Source organism: Stenella coeruleoalba, assembly GCF_951394435.1.
Source record: "Stenella coeruleoalba genome assembly, chromosome: 5".
NCBI classification, from domain to species: Eukaryota; Metazoa; Chordata; class Mammalia; order Artiodactyla; family Delphinidae; genus Stenella; species Stenella coeruleoalba.
Genome location: NC_137150.1, coordinates 85,100,560 through 85,117,319, shown reverse-complemented (window position 1 = coordinate 85,117,319; position 16,760 = coordinate 85,100,560). Strand labels below are relative to the sequence as shown.

The 16,760-nt window shown below is 38.3% G+C and overlaps 1 protein-coding gene across 4 annotated transcripts in view; it reads right to left on the bottom strand.

Moving 5' to 3' along the window:
- SPICE1 (spindle and centriole associated protein 1) overlaps positions 1–16,760 on the bottom strand; it is a 63,681-nt gene that overhangs the window by 2,226 nt on the left and 44,695 nt on the right. For 3 of the 4 annotated variants that reach the window (XM_079922031.1, XM_079922032.1, XM_079922034.1), the window contains 6 exons: positions 14,513–14,654; positions 13,120–13,344; positions 6,352–6,842; positions 4,083–4,266; positions 1,570–1,672; positions 703–790 (listed from right to left, as the gene is read on the bottom strand). In XM_079922031.1, coding sequence (XP_079778157.1) covers positions 703–790; positions 1,570–1,672; positions 4,083–4,266; positions 6,352–6,842; positions 13,120–13,344; positions 14,513–14,654 — 1,233 coding nt within the window. The remainder of the gene's footprint in view (positions 1–702; positions 791–1,569; positions 1,673–4,082; positions 4,267–6,351; positions 6,843–13,119; positions 13,345–14,512; positions 14,655–16,760) is intronic. The other variant, XM_079922033.1, reaches the window with a different exon arrangement.

Below are 16,760 nucleotides of genomic sequence, written 5' to 3'. Positions count from 1 at the left end.
GTTGTTAGCTCACATTTGCAAATGTAATGTTTATGATTTTAAAGATACCCTCACAATTTGCTATGACTAGTCAGTCAAAGGAACTATATTTTGCTGTATTACCAGCACAGAAAAATGCCTTTTGCAAAAATTGTGGATATACTGTAAGATGCTTAGTTTCTCTACATTCCTATAGCAAATCAGAACACATAAAAAATACGTAGGACATTTATTTACCCTTTGTGCCATAACCTCTCTACGTGTGGCACATAACCTCTCTGTGGTACACTCAGATACAGCACACTGGGGCAGAGTGACAAGGAAAGTGACTGGCCCCAGGGCTCTGGTTATCCCAAGCCCTATACAGCCACAGCAAAGACTGAGGAAACCAGTATCTCAGTAAGCCCACAGCCCATTCAAGGCACCCCTGCGTGTCTTGCCACACTATTTGGAACGCTCTGCCTGAAACAATAATGTCCGATCTTTGTTGAAATCTTATTGAATTTTACCTTATTCCTTAGTTACCCTAGAAAACAAAAGAAGTGTATGCTTATTTGTTTTTCCTAATGAAGGTGAATTAGTATTTCTTTTCTTCTGAGAATTTTATATTATCTTTAAGATAACAGGAATAATAATTAAGCATGAAAACTACAAAATCAGCCACCTCCCACCTTTGCCCTCCCAACCTCTAGACACATTTCACAATTACATTTTATCACATACCTCTGCTCTTGGATTAACAGGTGTCAAGTGCCCACTTCCTGAGGTGGCATTTAATGGAGAACAAGAATTACTAGTAGCCCCTGGAGATCTATTTATGAGAAATAAAAGAGAGTGAGAGAGTAATCTATTATTATTCACCTTTAAAAATTATATAAGACACAATTCTCAATACTGAGAAGAGCTTGATAGGAATGGCTGACTTAAGTCCAAATGAGGTAAATTATTTGCAACATATTTTCACCAACCTCTTTTTTTTTTAATTAATAGATTTTCTTTTTTAGAGTATGTTTAGGTTTACAGAAAGACTGAATGGAATGTACCATTCAGTACATTAGAGGACCACACAGATAAGTTTTTAACATTAAAAGAGGAAGAATGGATGTGCAGGGATGGGGAAGAAGGTCAAGGTCATGGAAGAGTAATGAGACGTGGAGCAGTGCAGTACTAGCATGAAGAGTGGACACAGACAGCCAGGTACATCCTTGGTGTCACCATTTACCAACTACGTGACCCATGGAGGCAAACTGCCCAATTAGCTCTATGAGCTTTGGTTTCACTTACTGTAAAGGAGGAAAATACTATTGGTCAATTTACCCTGTCATATATTACCTCTTAATTTTGTAACCCATAAAACGCTCTACATATGTGCTATTATCCTATTTTTGTCTTCAATAGCCAACCCAATGCTTTTCTACTTAATTAAGGATTGTTCCTCACTCTTCTTCTTTTTTCCCCCAAAATTCTCCTCCCCAATTACTTGATTTTCTCTACATGAGTGAATCTGTCTGAAACTAAGTCAGACATTATGCACTACCTTTTTTCACAAAGAGAATAAAACACAAACCACGTTCTTGATTTTAACCCTACCTTCTTGAATTTAGCCCACTGGTAGGAGAGACAATACTGCATTTTGAGCTTTCTGGGGCTTCCGCTACTGGAATAGATACCTCGATCGTCCTCTTTCCTCCTTCTATAATATAAAAATAAACATTAGTTTATTACCTTTCAATAAAATGAAAATTAAAATTTAACTTGATTTCTGTCTTACTGCAAATTATAAAGTTGAGGGTTCTTTCTATATTTTTATCATCATGGACCACAAATACACTTCAAGGATTTTTTAAAAAACGAACTGTGGGACAAGAAACTTTAGTTCTTAGTGTCAATTCAGGAGCATGCCAGTTCCGAGAGAGCCAGAATCTTCAGACAAGTGGTATCATGTCAGATCTGCAAGTGAAAAACAGAAATTAAGAGCTAGCCCTAAAGAACAGGAGATCTTGGTGAGAGCGACTTATCTAAAGCTTTCCGGAAAAAAAAAAAAAAAATGAAAAAGAAAGAACATTTCTGGAGTTATACAGTAAAACTTTAAATCTTCTAAATCTATTACATTATTACTGTTACTGAAGACATTAAATTTGGAGGGGAAAGTTGGCTGAAGAGCTCATATGGCCAAAGGCAAGTATAATTATGTACATTTTCAATATTTCAGAAGTAGATAATCAGTCAACAAATATTTACTAAGTATGTACTCATGAAAGGCTCAGGCAGTGCTCCTAAGAATCATGCTTAAAACCAGTAATTTCTGGACTTTAAGGGGTAATGAAGCTCTATTCAATTTTATAACATATTCCTTGGTTGCCCTAGAAAACAAAAGAGGTTCTGCATGACATATGATTTATTTTTATCTTTATCATTATAGCCCACAGAGGTTCCTGTGAAACCAATAATTTTACTTAAGAAAAGAATACCTTAGACAAATAAGCACTGGAATGGAAAGAACACGGTTGCAAATCTACCAGTTTGCTTTAGAATTTCAGACAAATCACTCAACCTCTTTGTGCCTCGGTTTACTTATTTATCAAATAGTTGTATCAGCTTTGTCTACTCTGAAGGTATGTTGAAAACTAAATGAGCCAACAGAAATGAAAGTATTAACCTCAAAGAACTACTGAAATAGATGTCTCATTTGATCACAAAATTATTCTTACGAGTGATCTGCTTTATTTTTTCTTCATTGCACTTAGCACTAACTGACATTGTCTCATGTATTTATTTGCTTATTTGTATTGCCTGCTCCCCCCAGCTTGAATCCCGGAGTAGTCAAGCTGGGCAGGGGCTTGTCCTGTTCGATGCAGTATCCCCAGTGCCCAGAACATGGTGGCACATCGTTGGTATTCACATATATTGAGTGATTTCACTTATTTATTCTAGTCACAAGTTGCCTCTAGACTTTCTGACTATGAAGGACGGTAGATAAAGCTGTAATGTGAAGGAGCCTAGAATAAACAAAGAGGAAGGACCTTAGGGAAATGCGTTATCTATCACTTTCCAGTAACTTCCAGATCACTCTGTTTTCCTGTTCTCTTTTTTTTAAAATATTTATTTATTTATTTAGTTGGCTGCACCAGGTCTTAGTTGCGGCACTCGCGATTTCTAGTTGCGGAACGCGTGAGGAATCTAGTTCCCTGACCAGAGATCGAACCCGGGCCCCCGGCATTGGGAACGTGGAGTCTTAACCACTGGACCACCAGGGAAGTGCCTCAAATCACTCTGTTCTCTGGGTCTGTAATTCAAAAAGGAAATAACTTCTGAGAGAAAGAGTCTTATTGGTAGATCCTTCATAGGTAACGTACTTCAACCAGCCACAGGACATAGGAATCTCTCGAAAACAATAATGTTTGAACACCTCAGGGGACACACCACTTACTGATACAGAGCTTTGTCTGTTCCTGACAATTAGAACCTTCTCTTACACCGGGCCCAAATTAGTCTCTCTAGAACCTTCATGCAGCTCTACCCCTTGAGGGACTTAATAATTCAATTTTTGGCTAAAGAGCAACTTGAGGTCTACTTCCTTTCATCAGTACCTTTTTGAATGTGATCACTATGACAACTAATTTTTCAGTTACTTTCTATTGTTTAGAATCGCCTGTAGCTTCCCACATTCCTAAACGTAACAATTAAATAGGAAGTTTAACTTACAAGTGAAAATGTTTTAATGGTTTTAACAGAATAATAACTTGTAATTTGTTGCTGATGAAATTCTAAATTATTTTGATGCTTATGTTTATAAATAGCTGCAGCATACGCCATGAACGAATCATATACAGAACTAGATCCCATTTACATGTAGGGCAACTTAGGAACTCAGACACCAAAGATTAACTGCAGGCACCATGGGATAGCTTTCTAGAAGCTAGAGAGGAGACCAGCCTTCTAGTCCCATTTCTGTCACTTAGGTCTGTTTCTTTCTATATAACATTGAAGACACTGAAATATATGCGCTCTGAGATTTCATTTAGCTAAATATATACTTGCAAAATCAAGAAAATGAAAATTTTCATGTGTCTAAGCTTTTAAATCATGAATTTGTGACTAACCAGTCCATGCTCCGAGAGGTGACCGAATAGGTGATACTGGTGGAGAGGAATGATTCAAACCAACAAGTTTCTGTTGCTCTATTAATTGCAAGAGTTTTCCACGAGCCTCCATACTCTGTCGATTCAATTCTGCAATCCGTTCCTCCATGCTACTTGGTGTTAGAGGTTGTACTGCTGGAAAAGACTTAAAAAAAAAAGGACACAGACTCCATATTAAAAATAATACAAACAATTATGACCTTTTGTAAAAACGAACTCTTCCACTAAGAGCCAGCAAATTAGTATTCATAGCCTTTGCTACATGTGAACTTGAATACTGGGCAAATAGTAATAGAATTTACAAATCTCTTAATTGAAAAATAAAGGCTAAAGTAAAGGGATACTAATCCTTCTAATATCAGTGCCACATAAGCCCTCTAGTCCCTCTGTCCATGGAGAGTGTCTGTGGGACAAAGCAAAGCCTTCCTGCATCTCTTAGCATTTGTTGAGCTGCACAAAGATCACACGAGCAAAGATACTACTCCGAGTGATTGACTTCTAACATCCCTATTAAAGGCAGGTCTGGAGTTTGAATCACAATATACAAAAAAGGACCTGCGATAGTTGAAACAGATGCTTCTATAATTATAATCTTCACACACGCACTATGAGCTATTTGGCAAAGATTTCTAGGAATCTTATCACTCCTTCTGACCATGTGTCACCCTACCCAGGCCACTTTTGGCCTAATATACCTGATTCGAGAAGGCTGGTGACTGGAAAGGAATATGAGAGGTAGAGTAAAAAGGAGCCACCCAAGGAATGTAATGTTAAGTTTGATATGAAAATTCCTGAAAGGAATGTCACTCTTAAGTACTTCATTTAGTAAATATGTCCCTTTGGGGAAAAACAATTCCTACTAGAAGTCACTAATTTGTAGCTTATGCCCGCTAGTTAAAAAAGAGATAAGCAAAACAGCATGAATTAAAAATCATGTTGTAATTCTGATTATAATGAAAAGGGTGGTGAGGACAATAGTACTGGATCGTCCTCTCTAGCCCAACTGTTGTACTAATCGGAAAAGCGGGCAAGCTCCATTTTTAATTCTGTGGGTTTTTTTAAACCATGTTTAAAAAACATGTTTCAAATAAACTTCAAAACTCTGCATACACAGAAATGTCTCTGTTGACTAAAACTGAGGCAGCTTGTACTTACATACAACTGAAACGATCACTCCTAATCTCCGTCTCGGCTTCTTCTGCCAGTCCCTTCTGACTGCTATTTCTGTCACTCGATGCCTGTATTGCCCTTATTGCCCATGAGCCAGTGCTGACAGAGACGGTCCTTACCCCCACCCTCTCCTAACCTTCCTCATGGAAGCCCTCAATCCACAGTTGGTTAAGCCCCTATGGAAGCGATCACTCTGGAACCCCTAATCCATGAAGCTGGCCAGCTCCTTCCCACGGCCCCGCCTCCCATCTCTGAGAGGCACCACATTGGCTCATGACAGGGTAAAAGGAAGACTCTCCCGTCACTGGGATCTGCATGAGGGCATGTGTTATCAACACTCCACAACTGGAATTTAGAATCCCTTTGCTCCCCACAAACAAGGAAATGAAGGTTCACGTTGCCAGGTCAGCCCTCAGTTACGTAACTTACAAAATTCCAGCACTACAACATGCAGACTTTTGCTCCTCAAAGTGTAATCCTTGGACCAACATGACCTGGGAACTTATTAGAAACGCACAGGTTCTACCTCAGACCTACTCAATCAGAGTCTGCATTTTAGCAAGATTCCCCGATGATTAGTATGTACATTAAAGCCTGACTTTAATATTCTTTAAAACATCATTTCTAAGGGAAAATGCATTCTGTGTCCTAAAAAATTAACTACTCATGAGCTGAGGGCCAACTACACACAATTCTCTTTTATGAGCCCCTTTAAGAGTAAAAATGATTTCAATTAAAACAGTTATGTGGTAAACTTTCAAGACATATTTATTCTATATATTACATTTAAAACTTCATTCCTAGCTTAATTTTAGCTTTCCTACCTGTTTTACTTTTGTCCTATTTTCCTCATTCATTTCCTCATTTTAAATTTTATGTTGTACTCTTTTAATGCATGTGTGACATAAACTGATAAATAACCTCTACTTATTTTGTGATGAGGACCCGACACAGCATAAGCCATCTAGTACCAGCTTCAAGCACCAGGGTCACTTCTGGATGCTCCAGCAATATACTTAAATACCAATATGTCTGTAGTCAGTCCTTAACTAGTACTCACAGAGGTCATGTCGCTGGCATGACTCGTCTCCTGTTTGTTAAACTCCCGAAGTCCATCCCCTTGCTCTCCCCCTGGCCCAATAATATTATTCAGGTGTGCCTTGATAGCTGAATTCTGCAGTGTCAACTCAGCAATTCGTGCCATGATGTCCTTTCTTTGTATTAATGTCTCATTTGTTCTACGCTGTTGCCCATCTCCCAATACTGGGGGTTCTTCTGAGAGTGCGGGGTTTCTTGACTGCTGAGTGCTTGAACGGGAATTGCAGAGGGGCTGTGAGGGGTTAACAAAAGGAGCCTGGGTTTTGTTCTGCAAACCTTCTCCCATGTGAGAGGCCCTCCACCTCTGAGTAAAGAGATGACTCTCTTCACTTGAATTCTGAATGTCTGTGCCAGTAGGTATGGTCTTCTTTTCCCAGTTTTGTTCCTTCTCAATTACTTCCACGGTTGGAGGAATTCGTGGGGCAGGACGAGTTTGAACAGTCCTCCTCAATACTGTAGATAAAATTAAAGCATAAGAAACATGTACCACTTAACCACAGCTGGCACTATAATCATCTCATTAGCCCTCCTTAGCAGTTAGAGAAATATTTCAATAGAAGGATTTGGTTTCTGAATGCCTCATTTATTTTAGCAGAGAACTTACCAGCAATACCAGCGCTAACAATGAAGTACAGAGTCTTTTATATTCCTTAGAGCTTTAGCGGCATCCTTGTGAAAAACCATCTACCAAGTTCACATTTTAACACATATATTAACTCATACCTGGGAATCTTGGGGGGAGTATAGATATATAATGTAAACTGAGGATGGGCAGGGGAAGCATCTCTGAAGAAGTAAAGTTTTTAAATGATTACATATGTGACAGAAAGTAGAGCAAAGAACATTACAGTCAGAGAGGACAACATATGTGAAGGCCCCAAAATAGGAAACAGCAAAGAAAGGAGGCCAGTCTGGCTGTAGCATAGCAACAAGGCAGAACTGGGAGTATATGAAACCAGACAGGCATACAGGGCCATTTCTTGCAGAGCTTTTAAAAGCCATGTTAGAAATTTTATAATTTAATCCAAGAGCAATGAAACCTGGAGGTTTGAGAATGACTCAATTTACATAATTTACATTTCTTAAATTCTGTCGATAATTGGAAGGTCCAGGAATAGAAGTAGGGAGACCAATAAGCAACTGTAGTAGTCAAGAAGAAAGATGACGGTAGCTTTGACTAAGGTATGTTTGCTATAAAGATGGAGAGAAGTAGATACATTTGAGAAATATTTTGGCAATAGAACTGAGAGTGATGAACTGAAAGTAGGGAGTGAGGGAAACGCACAGAGCAAGATGGCATGCACAAGTGAATGGATGGTGATGCCATTTACTGACATGGAGAAGACAAGGAGAACAGATTTGGTGGAAGGAGGATTATTAAGAATTGTTCTGAACATGCTAAGTTTAAGGTGCCTATATATCCATCCAAGCAGATGAAACATGGGTCAGAAACTTAAGAGACTATCTAGGCTAAGATCCAAAACTGGAGGTCACTGGGCATATACTGGGTGTGTCAAAAAGTTCATTCGGGCTTTTCCGTAACATCTTATGGAAGCCACAAGAACGAGTGAGATTATTTAGAGAGAAAGAAGAGAGTGAGAGAAGAAACCAGTAACAAGACACGAAGAACTCAACATTTAGAGTCAGATAAAGGAGGAGAAGCTGGCAAAGCAGACTGAAATGGAGCAGCCAGAAAGACAAAGAAATATTACAAGAATGTGGTTTCAAGGAAACAAAGAGGCAGTGGTTAACTGTGTGTAATATTACTGTAAGACCTAGAAACATAAGGACAGAAAGCGTACAGCGGAGTTAACAACACATTGGCCACTGGAGCCCTTAGCAAGAATGATTTAGGTAGAATGACAAATATGGGAGTGAATCGGGGGAATAGCTGCTTCTATTTCAAGACTACCGACTGAGCATACATTTATCTCGCCTTCTTTAACTGACAGTAAGGAAATATAAACACAAATAAACTCACACCAGTAAAGATAATGGTCTGGGGAGAAGCAGTAGCAAACTAGATATTTCAACACATTTCTGGAAGACTGAGAGTGGATGGGAAGTGTGTGAAAGAATGAAATTGTGCAGAAGCCACAGTCCAGAATATGTCTATTAATTAAAAGGAAGCTACAGGTAAAGCCAGTTTCTTTTGGGCAGTACAGAAAAGGCTGCAGGCTCAAAGCTGACAGGTACAGAGAAAGAGAAAAGTAGGGCTAAACTGGGGAATTACTTGAAAGCTTGTCTTTTATACAGTGATATCAGTCAACCTGTTGCTCACAACTTCTGACACCCATCCTTGAAAACAACAACAACAAAAAAAACAGGGTTGGGAAGAGCAAATGTGGTAGACACAATTGGATAGCTGGATCCTGCTTCCACATGCTACAGGAAGCCTGCAGTTAACATCTCATGCCCATATGCGCAAAGCAACTACTTAAGGCAAAACATATTGGGAAAACAGACCTAGCCTTACCTACATCATAGAGGAGAAAACTTATGCCAGCTACCTATACTATTCAACCTAGTCATTTATTCTTAAATATGAATGGACAATAAAGGATGACCAGACATTGAGGAAAGCCAGCAGCACAAAAAAGAAAAGCCAGGATAGATAAATAGAACAGACTAAGAAGAGAAGAAAGAAAATTCAGGTACAGAGGAAAATGTAACAAAATTTTAACTGGTTTCCTCGGAAGAGTTTCTGGAAGATATTGCATTCATAATGAGCAGCAATGGAAAAAAGGACAATCAGAAAATAAGAAAGGGTCCTTGATTGGAAATTAAAAATATGGTTGGTGAAATACAAAAATGTAAAAGTCAGGCTTGAATATAAAGTGAAGAATACTTCCAAAATATAAGAAGGAAGATATAAGGCCAAATACATGAGAAAATAATCCAGAAGGTCAACATATAATTTCCCCAAACTGCAGAAAGTCATGTCTTCTGACGGAAAGGTCCCACGGGTGCCTCACAGTAATGAGGAAAAAACCCACATTTAGATACACCCTGTGCAATTTCAGAATAAAAATAAAGGGATCCTAAAAGCTTCCACAGAGAAAGAGTAGGTCAAAAATACAAAGAAATAAAATTTCGATATGAAATCAGACATCTTGACTGCAACACTGGATAATAAAAATCAATGGAACAATGCCTTTAATTTCTCAGGAAAAGGGACTAAGGACCTAGAATTCTATTTCTAGCCAAATCATCAATCAAGTATAAGAGAAAAATGACAATATTTTCAGATTTTCAAAAACTCAAAGTTTACCTTCTATATACCCCTTCTGATGTCTTCTTTCAGAAAATTGAGGGAGAAAACCAAAAAAGAGGAAGAAATGGAATCTAGGACGCAGCAGATCCAAACCAACAGTGTGATAACAGGGACTTCCCTGGTGGTCCAGTGGTTAAGAATCTGCCTTCCAATGCAGGGGACGCAGGTTCAATCCCTGGGGGGGGCCTAAGATCCCACATGCTGTGGGGCAACTAAGCCCACGTGCCGCAAATACTGAGCACACGAGCCACAACTAGAGAACCCATGTGCCACAACTACAGAGCCCATGCACTCTGGAGCCTGCACGCCACAACTCGAGAAAAGTCCACACGCCACAACGAAAGATCCCACGTGCCTCAACGAAGATCCTGTGTGCCACAACTAAGACCTGACACAGCCAAAAATAAAATAAATAAATATATTTTTTTAAAGTGTGATAACAGCAAGTCCCAGGATAAGAGCTGTGCAACAGGCCCAGGAAACAATCCGTTGAGACTGGAACAGAGGTTGGTGGGCTCTGGGAAGGTATCTCTGGTGTCAAAGTGGAATGACTAAAGGACGTGCAAATGAAATGGGTAAAGGCACATTATACTTTTGTCAACAAGACGATAAAAGCAATTTGAATCTTCAGGCAAAATAAAAACAGAACAAGAAAATCACAGTATAAACACAGAGCCAAATAAAACATTCTGAGCAAATGATGAAGTGAAATAAGAATTCACCTTGACCTTCATACTATGAACTTTTTCCTTTTGTGTGGCACAAGGACTGATAGTAACAATGGACCCAAAAAGAAAATGTAATTGTTATTTGTTTTCAATGTCAGTATCCATCTATAGATGAGACAGAGAAGATATAATGGTAATAGAACATTGTAAATGTTAACAAACTTGATACTACCAAAGGAAAGGTAAAGGTGACTGAAGATGCGAGGTGGAAACAAAGGAGAGGAAGAAGGAAGGGAGGGGAGTTAGTGTTCTCCTCTCATAGCAGAGAGCTAATAGATACTGCCTGAAGTTAATGAAAAAGAAATAGAAAGTATTTAAAGTCATGAAGTTCTGCAACAGAAGAAATAAAAATAAAAACATAATTATCCAAATTAGATAGAGAAGAGAGGCAGGTGTTAAGATGAATTAAACCCTCTTCTTTAATAAGGGAGAGTCTATAATGATTGTGTAAAGTTGATACTTCAAGAAAAGAGATGTGAAAATATTTTATGTTAATTATTAAGACCACCATCAGATAAACAGAAATCAAACTGGGATAAAAATAACTGCCTCTTGCGGTAGGCCTAGAGGTGGAGGAGGAGGAGACCCTTGTATGTGCTTTTTTTAACCACCCGCAAATATGAATTAAATGAATACTTTAAAAAGTGAATGGAAGATAAGAAAGTGAAAACAGCATATGTATACCACTCTTTCAAGAAGCATGGTTATAAAACAAAGTAGAAATTGATTAGTAGCTAAAGGAAAGTATTTATGATGGGAAATTCTAGAACAACACTGTCCAATATGGCAGCCTCTGGTTATACGTGACTATTCATATTCAAACTTTAATTAAAATTAAATAAAATTTAAAATTCAGTTCCATCAGTCACAGTAGCCACATTTCAGGTTCTCAGCAGTCCCATAAGGCTAATAGTGGCTACCATATTAAATGGGGGAGATATAGAACAGTTTTTATCATCACAGAAAGTTCTATTGAACAGTTGTTCTAGAGCATAACTGAACACTGATGATGCACCCTATGTACCTCTCATCTCTGCATGTTCAGTTTAACTGAACAACTCTTTACATGTGAGCATTCCAAAGAAAATGCTGAAAAGTATGTTAATAAAACTTCACCAATTTAGAATACATATTCCAAGGTAGTTCTACCTGCACACTGTAAAAGAAATGTGCAGTGTTATTTTCAATGCAGAACCTGCTGAAGATGCTAAAAAAATGTTGTCTAGAGCAATCCCTGAATAATTTGCTTTCATGAACAGTTAATATATTTGCAGAGTAAAAATATTTATTATAATTATTTCTTTAAAAGGATTTCAAGCTACCTTGTTATCACCAATGAAAAATAATTTACAATATCTCATAAGAGATCATTAGGCAAGCCCATTAATAACATGCAAACATTTGAAAAATTACTTTAAGGAATGAAAAGCTAACTTGCACAGAAATCAGAATTGAAATTATATTTCGTAAATCTAGCCAATGTTAATAATACTTACTAGACCTCTAAAGAGGAAATATCAAATCACAGAACTGTAGAGCTGGAAGGACATTAAAGATAAAGGAAAAGACTCTCATTTGAGAGACAGGAAAACTAAAGTCCAGGAGAGGTATCTTAGCCCCATGACGCACAGCTAGTCACTGGACCGGCAGGCCAAGATTCCAGCACTTTTGACCCTCAGCCTAGCGCTGTCCCCCTGCACCACACAGATCTGACAAACTCTACATTTGCATTGTAAATGCTAAAACAAATTTTATAACAGCAAGGATTTGTCATTTTCTTTAACCTCTTATGGTCTTTTCACGTCCTCTAAGGGAAACGAAGTGCAGAAAATCTGACAAATTCTGTATGTCCTAATGACAATAAAAATTATTCTTCTGTTCCTCTACATAAAAATATAAACACTCTTTTTAAAGAAAGAAAAATTTAGGCAAATCAGGGCTGAATAACATTTTTCTAAAAACTTTGGAGGAACATCTAAGGTAGTTTTTTTGATTGAAGAACTCTTCTGAAAATGAAATGAAAGCTAGAGCTCCAGAAAAATGTACATGTGGACAAATAAACATAATTTTCCAAACAGTGAAGGAGTCCATGGAACATCTGAAGACCATCCATGAGCTCCAAGTTTTAAGAATCTATGAGCGAAGGATTAATAATAAATTTTTAAAATATTATTCAAAGTTCTCTTTATATGTGCTGCAAAAGTAATTCTAAAGCTACTTTTAATTATACATAGGCTTTCATTATAAAATTCTCCAAGCTGACTGAGTTAAAAACTTTTTCTAAAAAAGAGGTTAATAATCAGATCTGACTTACAAAATCCTCTTAGTCACAGTTCCTGTCTTTCCTTGGTTAAACTTTCCTTACTCTCCGAAGTACAATCTCCCCTTGTTTCTTACCCCTTCCTGTGCCCCTGGACCATAGACACAAATGGGATTCCCCTTACTCTGCATTTTATTGCTGAGGACTTTGGTCCTTTGATCTGAGTTCAATTAATATTTACAATGTCTGATGGAACAGATACATAATGAAATTCACTGTCACATTTCACCATAAGTGTAATACACATGATATAAACCACCCTGAAAGACCCTCCTTCAGCTTAAAGATTAGGTATGGTAATCAGTATCTTTTAAAATTCTGTTTATCAGGGAAAAATGAACACAATATTTTACATATATGAAGCATAAAAAAACAGCTGCCTTATAGCTTTAAAAGAAGCCTGCTTACCATCCTGCAAAGGACAGAATTCGGAGTTGCTCTTCTGCCTGGGTGGTGTTAACAATACCGCTGGCTCAAATATATGCCCTGGAAAATTGCTGGCCAGATTCCTGCTTTCTGGAGGGTTTGGCACCTGAGACAGTTTAACAGGCAAATCTTCCTGTGGCAATTCAACCACATCTTCCCCTCTGAACATCAATGGCACGGAGACATTAGCATTTACAGCTGGACCCTCTGAAGAAGATGAGAGGCTATGAGTACTCAAAGGAATTATGAGCACATTTCAGGTGTTTATACTTAGATGCATTTCCACAGAGGGCAAAATCACGGGGCCTCGGGAGCCTTCACTTTCTAGTCCATATGCTCATTTAGCAGTCCCTCACAGGCAAAGCTCCTGGGGGGCCAGCACTGGGAAGGAGTGGCTGTTTTTGAGAAAAGCACTGCCCTTGAAGACCCACCCTCACCATTGAGTTTATCTCATGCAAGTTAAATTTTAGAGTCAGCCACTTAGAATCCCTTCTAAGAAAATGCGCCTAGGGCTTCCCTGGTGGTGCAGTGGTTGAGGGTCTGCCTGCCGATGCAGGGGACACGGGTTCGTGCCCCGGTCCGGGAAGATCCCACATGCTGCGGAGTGGCTGGGCCCGTGAGCCATGGCCGCTGAGCCTGCGTGTCCGGAGCCTGTGCTCCACAACGGGAGAGGCCGCAACAGTGAGAGGCCCGCGTACCGCAAAAAAAAAAAAAAAAAAAAGGAAAGAAAATGCGCCTAAATACATAAAACTCTTTCCACACAGAGACACTCATCAAAATTATTACTTAGAAGTAAAAACTCCTAAATGTCCTATTCAGCCTGTGGCATACAATGATGGCACATGAGGTGAAAAAAAGGTTTTCAAAGCATCACCACAAATGAACTAAAGTCATGAATTTCTGAAAGTCAGTATTTTTTTTTCTTTCCATGACCATCCCGTCCCCTTCTGAACCTGGGGCACCATAATGAAAGGTGCTGGTATTAAATTCCCACATGTCTAGGAGGCTAGTTCTTCTACTTTCTATTTGTGTGACTTTGCTAAGTTACCAACACTTTCTCTAAGCCTTAATTTTCTCATCTAAAAAATGGGGGGTAACAATGACACCTACCTCATAAAACTGAGTGAAGAACTCTTGAAAATTAAATGAAAGCTATATTATGAGGATTAAACGAGATAATACATGTAAAACACTGTAAAAGTACTTGGCATAGAGCAAGTATCCAATAAATATTAGTTGGAAGTAGCAGTGGCAAATGTAATAGTGTTAATGCTGTTTATGCATAAACAGCCAATAATTACATACAAGTTTACAGTTTTTTTTTCTCTATAAGTATTTTAATCCCAATCTGGGATAATAAGATTATTCCACTCACCTAGACTGTCCATATTTCTACTTGTGGCTCCCCTTTCTAATGTCTGACCTTCTTTGTTATTTATCACAGGACAGTTCTTAATGGCATGTGTGAGTGATATAAGCTGCTCATCTGTTGTGATCATGTACTGCTGAAGTCTTGCCTAGAGAAAAACGAACAAAATAATATCATTGGCATATCAGACAACAAATCATCACCTAGGTATGTATAACTGTATCATTTCAGACTTTCAAATACTAGAACAATGCATTCATTAAAACATATAATTATAAATATTTTTAAAATTCCATGATAGAAGAATGGTCTAATAAATCACGGAATATTATTAATTAATAAATACATTGCTACAACAATAAGAATTAACCTTTTCATAGGGCTTTCAATTTACAAAATCTCTTTATATAGATGATACACTACTGACTCTCAAGCTACCCTGAGAGATACATCAAGTGGAGGAAACTCAACAGAATATTATATAGACATTTAAACTGATAAACATGAGCATTATAAAAATTTCTGGTAATGTATATAAAATAGCGTTAAAAGACTATATATATATACATACATATATATATATACCACATATGTATATATATTACAGTTGACACTTGAACACAGGAATTAGGGGCATCAACCCTCTGCACAGTGAAAATTCACGTATAACTTTACAGTTGGCCCTCCATATTTGAGGTCCTGCATCTGTGGATTCAACCAACCACAGATTGCATAGTACTGTAGTACATATTTATTGAAAAAAATTCATGTATAAGTGAACCAGCACAGTTCAAACTAGTGTTGTTCAAGGGCCAATGGTATATACACAAACAGACATAGATATCTCCAAGATGAACAGACATTAGATAAAAATTAGATGTGGTCAGAAGTCAGAAATATTATTAGTAGGACTGCTGAATGAAGTATACTAAACATTTTCATATCCGCCCAAATTTTTCCCAAATTCCACACTCATATATCTAGTGGCCTACTCAACATCTCCACCAGGAACTCACATAGGCTTTTCAAACTTAAAATACACAAAACCAAACTCCTCCTGAACATCCCCACCTCATCAATAACGACTCCATCCTTCTAACTGCTCAGGCCCAAACTCCTGACTCTTCTCTCACATCTTCCCCTTCACCCCATATCCTATCCATTGGCACATTCTACCGGTTGACTTCAAAATATATTAAGGGGCTTCCCTGGTGGCGCAGTGGTTAAGAATCCACCTGCCAATGCAGGGGACATTGCCTACAAGCTTAAAGTGTTTACAGATTCAACATGAGGTCAAGATACATTCCTTCCGATGATGTCATATCTTCGTGAGGCTGAGTTTTCATTAGTTGCTGTGCTAAAAAGCAACACTGCATAAAAATGATTGTGAATAGGAAATAAGACTGATGGTGTCCAATATGATTCTAAGCTATGAGAAGCTGTACAATGCTTCATGTACAACATGTATACATATTCCATTAGTAAATAACTGTGGTTATTTAATCATCATAAAAATAAGACTTTTTCTATCAATTTACATGTATTATTTTTTTCACACAGCATGCAAACTGTTAAGACATAAATGCTTATTAAGTTGTTTGAACTTAACTACTTAATAAATGGAACTGTTGGGTATTTCTTTGGTCTAGGAGTGTCCTGAGGCACTAAGGGCTTGAATGGAGCTAGGGCAGTGATCTCTGATCTAATCTCAACACAACAGCCTAGAGTGATTCTCTTAAAACTTAAGTCAGATCACATCTCTTCTCTATCCAAAACCCTTCAGTGGTTTCCCATCTCATTCAGAACAAAAGCCCAAGTTCTCACTCAGCCTGCATCTGGCTTCCCTGCTCTTGTCTCCTCCTGCGCTCCCTCTGCCACATCCCACTCCTGCCACCCTGGTCTCCTTGATGGCTTTGAGCTCAATAGCCACACTCCTACCTCAGGACCTTTACCCTTGCTGTTCCTCTGCCTCGAGTGCTCTTCCTTCAGCTATCAGCATCCTCGCTTCCTCACCTCCTTCAGGCCTTTACTCAATGTCACCTCCTCAGACAGACATGGGCCATCCTATTTATACCTTCCCACCTTGGGCACTTCCTATGCCTCTTACCTGCTTTATTTTTCTTTATAGTACATAATAACCATCTAACTTACAATATACTTCACTATTTGGGGGTGTGTTTATTTAGAATATAAGCTCCTTGAGGGCCAAGATTTTTTTTTCATTCATTACTGTATTTCCTGCACCTAGAACAGT